The 15,219-nt window shown below is 37.7% G+C and overlaps 1 protein-coding gene across 6 annotated transcripts in view; it reads left to right on the top strand.

Moving 5' to 3' along the window:
• MAGI2 (membrane associated guanylate kinase, WW and PDZ domain containing 2) overlaps window positions 1-15,219 on the top strand; it is a 762,823-nt gene that overhangs the window by 220,219 nt on the left and 527,385 nt on the right. For all 6 annotated transcript variants that reach the window (XM_075081471.1, XM_075081469.1, XM_075081468.1 and 3 more), the window contains exon 2: window positions 9,809-9,925. In XM_075081471.1, the coding sequence (XP_074937572.1) occupies window positions 9,809-9,925 (117 nt within the window). The remainder of the gene's footprint in view (window positions 1-9,808; window positions 9,926-15,219) is intronic.

Below are 15,219 nucleotides of genomic sequence, written 5' to 3'. Positions count from 1 at the left end.
CTGTGAGCTTGCTTCCCTCATAAATTGTGTGTTACTAGGATTTTTTTACCTAGATTAATCTTTCTCTTTTTACAAAATGTCAGCACAAAATTCACAGCCTATTAATATGGCAATATTATTTCCAGAAGTAAGGAAAATAAGTCTCTATCTCAAGCAATTAAAATTGTGCAGCTATGATTTAAGTAGAATACCTTTCAAGTAATTCAAGTCTGGTAAAACTACACCACTATTCCGATCCAGTCTTTCATGTTTTATTCAAATACACGTCAAACCTCAAAGTCTCATCACAGTTGTCTTCCACGAAGAAGATAAAACTAAAAACAGTATTAGAGGAAAAGAACATTTGTGTCCTTAGTAGATCAACAGTCATGTTGCTGTATTCAGAACAGAACAGTAACTTTTCCATTAAGGGTGAGGAGCAATTCCTGTCTACCTTTAAGAAGGGGTGGGTTCACCCATTGCAAAGTAAAGACAGGAGAATATTTGTCCACAGTTAAGACAGTTTGAACATATTTTTCTAAGTTCTGCTTTTGCTTGAATAATAGAACTTGTAACAGATTCTTCTTGAAGACTGAAAATCTGTCTATGTAGCTCTCAGCACAGGCTTTTAGGAGCAGGCCACCCAGAGGGGAGCGCAAAGAGGACTGTAGAGGCTCTGGGTACGGAGAGCAGAGGTGGCTTTGGGTACAAGTAAGATGCGTGTGGTTGGCTCCTGAGCAATACTGTCTGAACATGCCCTTCTTGTAGGTGTCCTGGGAATTAAAGTTGCTGCTCTACCAGATAACCCCAAGAGAGGTTGCAGGGTTTCAGTGTTAGGTGACTCACCCTTACAGCACAAAGAATTAAACTGATGCAGGGAGGCATAATGTGCACTCAGCCGGAATGAATGAGCCCCACGTTATCACCATTATTATGTATCACAGATTAATGCTGCATTTGAGCTTTTCCGGAGAAGACAATTTGTGTTTTTTTTCTGTTTTTTTCTAATGCGCGTGTCAGTAAGCAGTAAGCAGCGAGAAGCATGGGGCTTTTTACCACGTATATACCTGAAAATATATTCTGCTGTAATTTGATTAAAAAATAAATTTCTCATATCTTTATGACTTTCCCCCCACCCCTTGGTTAATTGTCTATTGCACATTTGTAGCTAATGTGTATTTTCACAGAATTTAAACATCTTCCTGGCAATATATTCAGCTCAAATAACAACCTAAATGTTTTTCTGAAGCTAAAACCAGTGTTGTTAGTTCTGTTCAAATCTTTTTAGTATGCTACAGTCAATCTCTGGTTAATTTTATTCTATGAGTTTTCAGCTTTATGTACCATCGGTTTTCAAAGAAGTTTTGTCTTTAGAAGAATACCAATAAGATGTTTTCTTTCCCTTTTTCAACTGTTCTTGTTGAAGTCAGTTGGGACCTTTCTATCATATTCTATGGGAGCTGTATCTGGGAATTAGGTCACATAACAAACATTGGCCATAACAAGTTTCAAGCTCTGTTGTGGTACCCTTTGTCCAAATAAAAGGAGATTACTATGAGTAGGAGCATCTGAATGCCAGGTAGTATTTGAAGTAAGACTTCTGTACATATGTTCAAATTTCAAGAGAGGTCTATCCCTGCAGATATTGCTGGGCTTTATATGACTGCACAGGCCGAGTGTCATTTTTGACATTCTTACCTGGTAAGTGAATGTATAATCCCTTACAATTTAGTGTTTGTCAAAAACATTTGTAAAGGTAATTATTTCCCTTGTAGAAAGTCTTGCAGGAATAATTACAGTCTTTTAAATATCTCAGTAGCAATCATTAATGTTTGTGTGTAAGTTATCAGTCAAATCAATGATATATTGGAGGCACCTACAAACAGCTCTGTTTCATAATTAGGAAATGTTGCTTTAGTGAATTTCAAAGCTAGAGTAAAAGGCAGTTCATTTCCAGACAGTCTTTGCGGAGAAGTAGCAGCAGTATTCGAACATCATTTTTTCCTTTATTTATACACCTACTATCTAGAACACCAAATAAAACATAAGTATTCTGAAAGCAAAGTGCCACAAACTGTCCTGTCACATGAAGTAAAGCCTGACTTTTTTTTTACCAAGCAGTTAAATCATGTTGTTTCCCAGAAACTACAGTCAAGAGCTGTGCTGGGTGGTCAATTAACTGAACAGAACAAAGTACCTCTAAATAGCAAAGCTACAAAATGGTTTTAGTAGTTAAACAGCAGTTCTCTGAGGTTAACTTGGGAGTGCCCATCTCAAAGTCAGTGTTGCATGCTGCCAGCAGAGTCTGGAAGATGCTGCAATTGGCTGCACAATGGAAGGCTGTTGCTGTAGCCAGGAGGACTGGAGATCTACTATTTTAATAAGAGCTGAAGTTCAGTAATCTGAGGCAAGGTACCAAATGCAGATGTGTTTGGCCCAGCTGACTCTCCTGCTGACACAGTCTCCCTGTATTGTTAAAAAACACGTTTTTGCTTCCGGCACAGTGCACACTTGGGTGTTATATTTCAAACAGAGGCTTAAGGTTAGCCGCAAAACTAAGAAAATAAATCCAGGGCATGATATGCTTTCGCATTATTCCAAGGATCAGTCTACCCCTGATGTTTCTGGTCTTATCTTGTTGCTGCTGCAGGGTGTCCTCTTGATCTAGTCGTTACTCAGACTGCTCCAGTAGAAGGTACCACAAGGGCAGGTGTAACACAGTCATGAAATGAACCCTGGTTGTCCCTAGGTAGGGAGGATACCTCCATTCCCCACAACAGAGAAAGTGGAAACTTTCTCCACTCTGAAGATCAAAGAGTATGCAAACCGCAGCCTGTCTCCTGGTCTGAAGAGAAGAGGTGAACGATATTGCCCACAGAGATTAGGGGATTACATATCTGTACAGAGAGGTACATCCAAATATTGATGTAATATTGATGTGATTTAGTTTTAGGTAGTCCTGCAAGAAGCAGGGAATTGGACTCGACGATCCTTATGAGTCCCTTCCAACTTGCAATATTCTATGATTCTGTGATTCTATATGAATGCTCAGGGACCTGTCATGGAGAAAATGATACATTGTCTGGCTAGACTTTGTTGAGTTTTTTTTAATGCAGTCTATATTCTGTATATAGTACCATCCCTATCCAATTTGTCTTGTAAGCCCTACACTCCTGTACTGTAAATCTTTGAATTTAAAATACTAGAAGGGAGAAATAAAAGGATATATCTAAGGATGAAAGTGTAAGTGTGTGTGTGTATGTGTGTGATAAACACAATATACATGTATATGATGTATAATATAAAAAATCAATATGCAAAAAGGTTAGGAGTATAATCAATACACAAAGAGAAAAGACTACAAAATAGTAGGCTATAAAAGAGAAGGCCATTTCCCTGTCAATAAACTATATCTTAAAATGTTTTTCATCAGTATAGCACATATAAGAACTCCAAGTTGTAATTTTTTTCCAAGCCTTTACACTTGAAATTTGTGTAGATCCCCAGTAAAAGATCATGAAATTGAATTTATTAGAGTAGTCCCAAGTATGAAATAAATTAATTTTCTTCCTGAGGAGTCTAATTTTCTTCCATAATTCCCTCTTGGTTCTCCATCACAGTTTATCTTATCACATATTCCACACTGATGATAGCTCAACGCTGATGGTTGAGACTTTCCAGATAAGCCTGATGGCAGCCTTGGCTGAAGGTGGTGGTGGAAGGCAGGCAGAAATTCAACAAAGACCCACAAAATTTAGTCCAGGGATAGAAAGGCTTTAAAAATAAAAAGTGTAATCTTCAGCTGATGACTGGAATGTAATATATGCTTCCGATAATTTACTAAAGTTTTGCTGTACTGTTTTTAGTCTACTGTTATAGTGATTACATATTTTATATGGAAATCTGAAGGAACTTCCACGGTTGAATATGATCAGTATATGACGATTAGTAAAATGCCAACATTCATCTGTATATTCCTCTGAGCACTAGATATGTTTGTTGAGAATAATTTTCTTTAAATAATAGGTTCAGCTGCAGGCTGTATTTTAATAACGAATCCTAATGAAATCCAACCGAGAGTTTTGATATTGCTTGGAATTTTCATATTCTCTCTTAAAAGTGATTTTTTTTTATAAACTTGCCAGTTAAAGAAACTATTTAAGCAAATAATCTCATACAGGTTCTGAAATGTTAAATGCATGATATCTTCATTAATCAAGTACTAAGATAAGACACACTTAATTTGTTTAAAAAGTATTTGTACTGCAAATGCTATCATTTAATATGAATAATGGTAATCAGCAAGTCCTCTTTAATAAATGCTTTATTTTATATCGTAAGGAATTTTTTTTATTTTAGGACAATAAAATATTACTGAACTTTTGGGAAAAAATGGGAAAAAAAAGGAAAAAAAAAGCTAGTGGACGTATTTTACCTCTTTGTTCACAAGATTTATGATGGTCCGTGGGTTAGGTGGAGCCCTCAGGAGAAGGGAACGTTGCATTTCTCCTGAGAGGACCATCTGGGGAAAGAAACTTTGAGAGAAGAGGGATGTGGCCATGAATTTTTTTTATATTTTAAATCTTTTCAGTTACTTTAGGGAGTTCTCAGTGAGATATGTACATCAGCAGAAGTGTTTTGGAGCCCTGGCTGATATGGGCTCTCACAGCTGTGTAGCACCAGCCCCTCGCTGCTCAAGCTTGTATTTCTGATTTTTGTGCATAAGCCAGCCAAGAGCTGTATGGCTGTATGGAGAATAGGACTGGAGAGGGGGAATTATACGTCACCTCAGGTCTCACATACCCTAGGTCTTATATGCCAGAATGAAAAAATCATAGCAGTTTTTATAGGTAGGTGGGCATGGTGTCACTGAATTGATGGGAATGACTGGGAGGGGTTGTATATGATAATTTCAGGTATTCTGAATTCTTACTGAGCCATTTCCAAAAATATTCAGAAACGAGCAATTAAACTATATACCCAGCTTTTTATTCATGATGGCTATGGTTTCTTGGTACGACCCAGAAAGAGTAACAAAAAAATATTCCTGCAGCCACTTTCATGGGCAAAAGACTTTTTTATCTCATCAGCAGAGAAAAGAACTAATAAACAAGATACTCCTGATATATGGTTTAAAGAAGTCAGACTGTAATTTAGGCTACTGATTGAATGGTCGATTAGATCAACTGTTAATGATGAAAGAGAAGTTAGTCCAATGTGCACCAAATATCATGTCTTCCACAGAAGAGGTGCAGGAGAAACTTGAGCTATTGTCAGATGTCCATGGAGGTGCACCATAGTATTCATATAAAGGTCCAGGTGGCACCTGAGTAAATATTTGGGGTGGGACTTTCCAGCAGAATAGTCCTACCAAAGCTGGTGAAAGGCTGTTCAGCTACAGCTTTTGACTTTGCCAAATGTGTGTCTTATATTTCAGTCAGAAGTGGGAGCATGTTGAAAACAAGGGGGGGAGACATGGATTCATGCAATTAGGGCAGTAGAAGAGAGGAGGTATATAATAAAAGTTTATGAGCTTGTCTGCTTTCACAGGTCCAGATCCTAAGATATTTCCTTTACTTTTCTCAGACACAGGTCATGTATAGATGCAAATCTAGATGTAAGAGTCTTGCTTACTCATAGATTTTTCTAACCACGAATATTTATAGAACCCAGGGAAATGGAAATCTTTTAAATTCTAATCCCAGCAAATAAAATATCTAAGGCAAATTGTTCTTGGCTGAGATGCAATTGATTATACTGTTAAAAAACAAATAACGTGCTGCACCAGGTTTTGGGCAGTCAATTCATTGAAAGGTTATGATACAAGATGAGAAAATACTAATGGGCGAATACTGAAAAATGTTTGTTGAGAAGTTATAACCATAAAAATTGTGTTAAGGGTAAGAAATAAATTATTTAGAGGTAATGTTGTGGGAACGAGAGGGGTGTTTGTGTTTTGCATGTAGTCCTTCAGTGAAAAATAAAATACGAGATTAGACTCTAGCTGCAGCATTGGTGGGTTACCAAATAGGAAGTTACAAAAAAATCACTTACAATATTTAAGGCAGGAGAAAATTATAAGCCTTTATCCCTGACGTTTTCTTGGAAAGGGCAATTATCTTTTTCAGTTTTGAATCCTTTAATGAGCTACAAATTATTCGATACCCTTTAGTATTTGTGTTCTTTATTGTATTTCTTTTCTGATTTGTAGTAGCTTTGCTACTGCAACTGTAAAAGGATATACTTTGCTCATTAAATTCATAAGTAAAACATGCAAACAGAGCATTTTTTAGTTCAGCCAAGTGTATCTAATTTTATCATCTGTGGAATCAAATTCAGTCATGGTTATGAGTTTGCTATCATGATTGGTAGCTGTACCTAAACCAGACATACATTATGCAAGAGATCATTACTGGAAGTATTTAATTCACGTCCTATATTTCCCAGCTAGCAAAGCAATGGGATTCATTGGAGTGAAATGAAAGTGAAACAGAGCATAGGCCTTGAGCCAGGAAGAAGAATAAAAAAGCCTTGCATGGCTGCAAGCCAGCACATGCTCAAGTCGTGCAGTTGTCAGCCTCCTCCTGTGGCAGTGGCCAAAGAACATTTTTAATTATGGTCTCTGGGTTGGGTTTTGAAAGCTGGTGCTGTATAATACCTCTGACACACATCTGCCCTTCCTTTCACACCGTGCATGGTGAGCAGGATGTGGCCTTCCTGAGCTCCTTCTCTCTGAGCTCCACCTCCTGAGCTGCTGTGCAGCTGCAGCAGGGCTGGCGGGGCGGTGCGATGGGCACCAGCAGCCCCTGAGCATCGTTCCGAGGCCCTCCACTGTGGGCTGGCTGGGAATAATAGAAAACTAGGGGGCAAGGTTCATGCCAGTAATTTTTCAACACCTCAGCGGATTTCAGCACACTGCAAAAAGATAAAATAATGGAAAATTGAATTTATACAAACCAAGTACCGGACACTTGTCTAACTGGGTTGCATGGGGCCACTAAATAGTGGAGTATTTTTACTGCTTTAAAAAGAGTTTCTGTCTGTTCGCTTCTCTTTCTATGAACATATTGACAATGTCACTAAGTTTCTTATTTGCCCTCCAAAAAAACCCCAAATGTTAATATTTTCTGTCTCTTATTTCAGCCTTTTGGAGGACATAGTCCTATTATCATTACTTATGTTATTCTTGACTTATATAGTCTGTAACACAGATCTAATTCACTGCTGCTAAATCAAGGCTGTTTTACATATATGCAAATCACTATAGTTTCTTGCAAAAAGTCTTACAGCCCCATACTAGCACACTCAAGATTTTCTTCTTTTTATGCTGTAAAAAGACCAGGCTGCTCACAAGCTCAGGTACTATAAATACCTGGAAAGCACATGTGGAGTTGAGTATGCTTTTGGCAAGCATCAGGTAAAACAACAAAGCTTTTTAGGGGAGAAAAGCAGAAGAATGATGATTGGAAGGATGAATTAAAAATATTGCTTCTGCTCTTCAGGACTCTCAAAGTATTTTATTTTTCACACTTTTGAGGATTCTTTGTTATACCAGATTCAAAAAAAAAGGTAGCTTATGCCCAAAGAACTGATAAACATCACTTAGGTCAAAATGACTTTCAAAGAGGGAACTGTGTCAACTGTGCATGTGCTATCTGTACTTCATCTGACTGCAGTTTAAAATAGGCTTTGCTAATGTTACAGAATATACTCAGATTTTATGAAAAAAAATTATGCTTCCTTTGTGCTTGGAAGCTGGTGAGTTTTATTCCTCTGCACCGTGTACAGGTTTTGTTTCTGTTACAGACTTTTGCTTTTGAATCTGTAGTTAACAAATACAAGGCTGTAGGTATCTCCTCTTGTAAATACACATTTTTATACTCCAGTTTGGAATATGAAATTTGCCAAAAATATCAGATTACTCTTTTTATGAAGCGCTTAGGAGGTTTTAAAGCATTTGTTAACACATGGTGAAGTAGATGGCTGTGTTTGAAGCAGAAGTCTGTAAACAAAAAATGCATTTTGAGGGTCAGAAATCTGTGTAGGTTCCTAAACTTACTTATGTCATTAAGTTGAATGATTCAGGTTTATGTCAGTGGGCAGGCTACAGCTGCTGTTCTCGAGCTGGCATTTTCTCAGGCTGCCAGAAAGCATCTGCATCACTGGGCATGTTCCGTATATTAGAGCGAGAAGAGCAAGAGCTGCAGGACCTTTACTCTCTGCAGCCGATCAGAAAGGACATCTCATTCTGATCAGAAGAGCGTCTCTCTGCAGCCTCCTCTAGCCCTCGCCTTCTCATAAGGAGTTAGCAGGAGTAAGGATGGTCTGGTCTGCAAACAGAGCCCATTGCTAGAAACAGGGTTAGTGGTACCAAGGTAGTAGGCTAAAAGTGGCGCAGCTGGGATCCTGGAATAACTGCGATCTGTATGGAAGTTCTCAGCCCCTGGGAACCAGGCACAGAGGTATTTCTTTGTGTCTGTTACAAGTTGGGGCTTTGGTTTTTTTTTTTTCCTTTTGATTATGAAAGGCAGCTGGGGTTTTGCCTTTAGCTAAAGATGACAGAAGTTATTTATAAGCTTTTTATAATTCTGGAACAAAAGCTTTTGAAGTTATTGACAAAGAGCAGCCATAATAAGATTATGGACGTGTAACTGGCAGGTAAATAGGAATAGCTGTAACGAGAAATATATTTTAATTTATAGCCATTTGTGGTCTGCGGTGACTTTCAAATAATTGGGTAGGAATGTTATTTGTTCCTTTTTACAGGAAAATCTTTATATAGTCCAAGTCAATAAGATTTTGCAGAGGGTTCAATAGCAAATGCTATTTGAAAAAATGTTTTAAGGTTGAATGTGTGAAGCAACAAGTTAAGGATCTATCTGCTTGCAATTTTTTATCTCAGGAATATATGTCAGAACTCAGTCTAGTAATAATTTTCTATATTTTTCTTATATCAAAATTTCAGAGAAGGAGAAAATGCAGTTATTTATAGACTTTTTTTCCACAATTATAAACATGATCCATACTCCACATTAAAAGAAGTGGAGAGGAACTATGTAGAGAATTTATAAGTATGCCTTTAATAGTGGAACTTGACACACCAGTCAGTGCCTAAACAATACTTTAAATTGTTTTACCCTAAAATTATAGAAAAAACGGCAAAAGCAAGTTTTTTAACTCAAATTTTTTCCCATGTTTCAGTGTTGTGCTGGGATGGTTTAAGACTATTTACACTTTTCAGTGGTGGAAATAAAATATGTAACCTAATGTGCTGTAGCATCTTTTTTGTATGTAAGTGCTGTTAGAAAGAAATAGCACAAAAGTTTATGTAATATTTATATGATCATTAAGTCCAGCTGCATTTTATTCTGGTTCCACTCAGACTGAAAACTCTGAACATTACAGAGGTATTTTGAAATAAGATTTTTTTGTTTAATAAGCAGGTGGGAAATTGGTACAAGGTCACGGGGAATGTAATACCTAATAATGTACTATTTAGATATATATTTAGGTAGTTATATAACAACAATATGCTCCAGTTTGTGCAGAAAAAAATTTGACACATCTGTCTATAATCCTACATATATTTTTGGAACTGTACAGATTTAGCGAGTTAGTTGTCATTAACTGTTTTAACCTTTAGAATTATTGAGGCTAAGTAATATTATACCAATTGCATGCCTTAACCAGAAAGCTTTTTGTGCTTCTGTCATCCATCGTGACAGAAACATGAAGGAAAATGAGCCACTGAGACTTTACTAGTGATTCATTGCTTCCATCAAAGCAATATATTTTTAAACCATGCTTTCATTTGTCTTTTTCTTGACAGGAGGCATTGTTGATAAGGACCTTCGTCACTACCTCAATTTACGGTTCCAGAAAGGTTCGGTAGACCACGAGCTCCAGCAGATCATAAGAGACAATCTCTACCTCCGCACAGTGCCATGTGAGTACGATGGAGATGAACAAATCTGGTTTTTAAAGTGGCAGCAGACTATCTGAATTAATGCTGCTGAGGCCATTTGCAAGGCATGAAGAGGTGGACTGTAGATAAAGCAGTCTTCCCGGGAACAGATTTGTGGCTTAGTTCATGCCTTCCACATCATTACTGAGAAACTGAACTGTCTAATGCTGAATTAATTTCTGAAACTGCATGGTGTTTTCAAAGTTGTAGTTCGCAGAAACTGTGGCTCTAGAATAACAATCTTTCCCTTGCAGAAGTAGAAAGTGTTTTAAAAAGCACAAATTTAAAGAAAAAAAAAAAAAGCCGTTTTCTGTTTAAAGAAAAAAAAAAAAGCAGTTTTCTGGGCTGGTTAAACTGATATCCAACAGAGAGAGTTTGATCTGCCTTGTATTTCACAATATTATACTTTACAAAATAATACCACAGGGTTTAGAATGCAGTAGGGCAACAGAGGAAACATATAAACTAGGAAATTTTGTTGTTTAGGTGCTGCAGACATGGCAGTGAAAGTTTGTATTGTCTTGCATACATGTTCTTTTGTTATCGTGTAAGTCAATGGTATCTATATCTGAAACATTCTGAAACCTCTGAAATTATTTTTGTAGCGATTGACATTATTCACCTATTTCTGCAGTGGACATGAAATTAAGCAGAGTAACATAAGCGGTGTTTGACTGTCCGGACCACACCTTTCAGTAAAGATCTACGTGGCTGACAGACAATATATCATTTAAAGTGAACTCCGGTTCCATAATTCTTTCCTCATAAACTAATTGCTTAGTAGACAAAAAAAAGATAGCTTCTGGCTTTGGCAAAAAAGGGTGCGCCTTTGAACTTGCAGGCTTGACCCTGGAATGATAGGCAGAGGTAGGCCATACTGAGTGAGTGACTGTGCTATTTATATGGTAATGTGTGGACGATCTCTGAAAGCTGTGTTGTTTTGAATGCTACTCTATGTTTTTCTTTCATTACATGAAAGAACAAAGCTTTGAAAAGCTCCACCAGAAAAAGATGATCAAGCAGTTCCCTTTTCTTTTGGAAGCTGAAGATAAATAAATATAAAGTCTTCATTTCAGGAGTGCCATTCATCCCTGATTAGAAAGGAAGATGGAGAAAAACACAAAAAAATTATTACCTATATGCAAGTAACCAAAACCATTAGCTTTATGTGAGCTTTATGATGAATTAGGTGCTGAGAAACATCAGAGTTGGAGTACAAGATGTTTTGAGATTAAGTCCCACTTCTTAGGATGTCTGGGGGTATTAGCATAGGAGTATACTTATTACAGCCCCAGCACGTGCTTGTCATTACATCATTTTTTCATCATGTCATTACAGAGAACCAGATTAAAAAGAAAGAAAACCCGACAATATTACAACTACTGCACACATGTAACAGATACTGTCTGTTGACAGCATGGGCATGATGAGTAGTTTTTGGTTTGGTTTGGTTTTTAATCAAGGCAATAATAAAGTATTCTCATTTGTCAAGTGAAATACAGTACTCACAGAAGGAAATCAATCATTCAAAAAGTAGCACTACAACCACAAAGACCACAACTTGGAACTTATAAACACTTAATATTATCTTTCCTTTCTGCCGCGACTTATCCACCTTCTGTGTCATTTTATGTGGTTAGATTCTTAGGTCGTTATTCTATTACATATGGAGCATCTTTAACTAAGTAAGAACCAGATTTTCATAAATATAGCAGTGCAGATGACAGCTCCTGAGTTGCTAGGTAAGCAGGCATGTTCTTGTATAAAGTGGAAGAGCCTCTTCAACGGTGGTGGTAGAAAAAATATAGTGCCTAAGTGGCATATCTTCTTTGAAATTTTATTGAAAACCCTATGAAAGTAGCCCTCCTGAAATGCGGCTATTTTAAAATAAAGAAATTGAAAAATTCAGACAGAGTGATATGTAGTTAGCTAAAGAAGTTTCCATAATCAGGTAAATTAAAAGAACACCATCACATAGATTGCAACTCGGATTTCTCTCAATCATGACTGAGGTAAATCTTTTTTTAATGCAATTTTATTCTATCCCCAGCATTCATATGTAGAAGGGAAAATGTTCTCAAATTTTTTCTTTCTTTCATTGAACTTAATTTTTGAACCATGAGCTCACTTTTCAAGGGTGCTGGTATTCAAAATTGTCTGCTTTTTTTCTGCTTTGTCCAATTAGGGGTTTTTTGGTTGGTTGTTTTTTTTCTGAAGCTCTGTACAAGGGCTAAGAGTAATGGTTAGCTGTCCAAACAGTGTACTTTACAACTGGTAGGGGTATTTCTTTAGTATGCAGCAGTAATATTTAACTGACTGTACTGTTGCCCACCAGTTCACTTAATGGGTACAGACTAACCATGTACTTATTCAAAATCTTGCAATGGATGCCAACACAGCAAAAGCAACACTCAGTTTAGTCAAATTCTTGTGCAGGAAAAATAGAGAGAGAAAGCCAATAGCATGAAACATAGCCTTTATTTCCAATGACAAGATTGTAACAGAAAACGAAAAAAAATCTGAGAAATAGGTGGCAACCTTTTCCCTTTAAAAATGCACCTACAGTCTTTCCTCAGTTATAGAGGTAAAATTGCCAGTGAAACCAGGAGAACTTTTATAAAAGAGTCCTTGACATTGAGCTTTTACTGTTCTTTGCTTTCTGTTCAGTCTGACAGCACTGTCCCTAGCAGTGCAGTGGGCATGACCACTGGTTTCTCAGCCTTCTAGGTCAGACTGAGACATCTTTCACTTAATGTGAATTGGGTGAGTATTCTCTGTGAAACTAGGAAGCAGAGAACTAAATCCATACCTGTTTTAAATCAGGATAAGACAAATGTAGTTAAGAACAGGTAAGGCAGTATTTATTGGATGAGAATTTGAATTGAACGTTATGCAAGTGTACATCCCTGAGTGCACCGAAGGATGGCTGGGCAAGAAAAGCATGACATGAGGATAATGGATCAATTCTACCCTTGGAAACTGTGGCCCTGTGGATAGGATGAATTGGTTGGGTTTGTGATCCTTGCTTTTCTCTATTTTTAATAATGCGGTGCCACTTTCTACCCAATTAGAAATGACCTATAAATCTAAGAGTCAAATGCTGCCTTCCATAAGTGGTTGCAGTTCTCAGTGCCATATGAAATTGATTTTCACCGCATTGTCAACAGGAATTACATGCATATATCCCAGGGCAGAACGTGCAATTGTATTTGCAGCAGTCGAGATGCAGCCGTTAACTAGCTCTGTCCCCAGAGCTGTGTGACAGCAGTAATGAAACTGATACATAAACAAGAAAATGAAGAAAAAGTTCTGTTAATTTGAAGCTGAGATAGAAAAGCAATAAAGCTTTCAACAGACAAGGTCAAGAAACTGAAACTTTTTTAAAGATACAGTATTGCGAAGAATATATAAGAATATGCACTCTTTAGGAGGACTGGGCAGTGGTATTTTCTCAGGGCACAGGTCTTGTTTTAATGCAAGCAGGAGGACTGGACTTCTGGTGCTGGGAAACCAAAAGTAATACAGATGAGGGAGATGCTTAGCATCTCAGCAGAAAACAAGAAATGACAAAACGCAGTTTCGTGGGAAAAAAGGGTTCACAGGTCTCCAAGTTTGGGAGGCCTGACTGAAGTTTGTCTCCTGCATTTTCTTCCCCTTTTCCTGTTGTATGTGTTTTTAGCATAGTTTTCATACCCTAAACATTCCTGGAGTTATTTAGGAGCGCTATCCATTGAGGTTGTCCTACAATACAGAAAAATAGCCATGGTAAGAAGTGGTAGTCATTAAATACAAGTAAGCAGTATCTGACACTCTGTGTCCAAGTCCAGGGACCTGGAGAAAGGCCACAAAACAAAATTAGGGCTATAAATGGCATGGGCAGACAACAAAATAGTCATGCTGCACCTCGTGCTTGGTAGTGCTATGGGCAAACTGCGGTTGCCATGTGCGTAAGCAGCTTTCCAGTCCTCGCTAATGTGAGAAGAGATAGCTCTAACTTTGTGTCATCACCAGAATAAAGCTTTGGGGAGAGTATGGGACAGAAAAGCAGTTTTGGTAGTGACAGTCATGGTCAGACTTGTCTCTTTTGATATGCCCTTCCAAGAAACTGCAAATCCCACTTTAAGAGCTGGCAAAGTAGTGGAGCTGTAGTTGAAAATAGTCTGTATGCTTCCTTTCCAGACAGGGAATATGAAGTGATAGCGGAAGACATTGTCATTAAACAGCGCTGGGAAAAGTCAAACAATGACAAGCTGATTCATAGGAGTAAAAAAGTCATCTATTAATTTGACGAGATTCCTGTTGATGTCATCTGGGATATAACCTCAGATCGACAATAGCTCAGGAGAATTACTCGTCCCACTGCACTGATTTGCACCACTGGCAGGTGCATCCCAGAAGTGCATCCTCCACTGGCAGCATATCAGAAGTGATAATGTGAATAACTGGAAAAAAAAAAAAAAGAAGGGGGAAAATAAAAAAGTCATGGGGATGAGGAAGTTTCCTTCCTAGTGTTTGCATGTAGAAAACAACAATGATGAAAGAATAGAGAGGTCTGGGTTATTGCACTGGATAATGCAGTACTACTATTACCACAGAAGAGCTGGGGGAATGATGGTTTAAGACATTTGCCAGCAACAAAGGAAAAAAGTTCAGTTTGTGACTCAGCCACATGCTATATGTGAGTGACCACAGGCAAGAAATGCAGTTGTCATGTGCTGTACTTCCCGCATACAAAATAGTGATAATTCCTTCTTTTGCTTAGTTTGTCTGTTGATGTTATGATTGCTCTGTGTTAGGTGAATATAGGTAACACACTGAACTGCAAATATAAAACCTATGAACACTTAATATCCTTCCTTTCTCCTGTGATTTCTTATTTTTATCCATATTCTGCAAATAGTTAGATTCTTGGATTATTTTGAGTGACTTTAAAAGCCTCATTTTCAAACATGGTTTTGTTCTACTATAATCTGTTCTACGTATAAATACATTTACCCTACATGCTGCAGTATTGGTTGTGTACTGTTGAAGTCTTATATATTACAAAGTACTTCAGTTTGTCTAGACCTCTTCCCGGAAGAGAGTGTATGCAGTGATTTCCCCCCCCCCCCCCGCTTTTTTTTTGCTGGACTTGCTTTTGTTTGTCACTGCTGCAGGGTGGTGAGGATGCTCAGCCTCAGGGGAATTTGCTCCATGCTTTCAGCCCTGAAGAAATCTCCATCTCCAAAACAATCAGGGTCTTTCCCTCTGGCAGAGAGGTGTATTACATTAGGAGA

The sequence above is a fragment of the Phalacrocorax aristotelis genome, chromosome 1 (genome assembly GCF_949628215.1).
Source record: "Phalacrocorax aristotelis chromosome 1, bGulAri2.1, whole genome shotgun sequence".
Lineage (NCBI taxonomy): Eukaryota > Metazoa > Chordata > Aves > Suliformes > Phalacrocoracidae > Phalacrocorax > Phalacrocorax aristotelis.
Note: the sequence above shows the minus strand (reverse complement) of the source record. Positions and strands in the feature narration are given on the sequence as shown.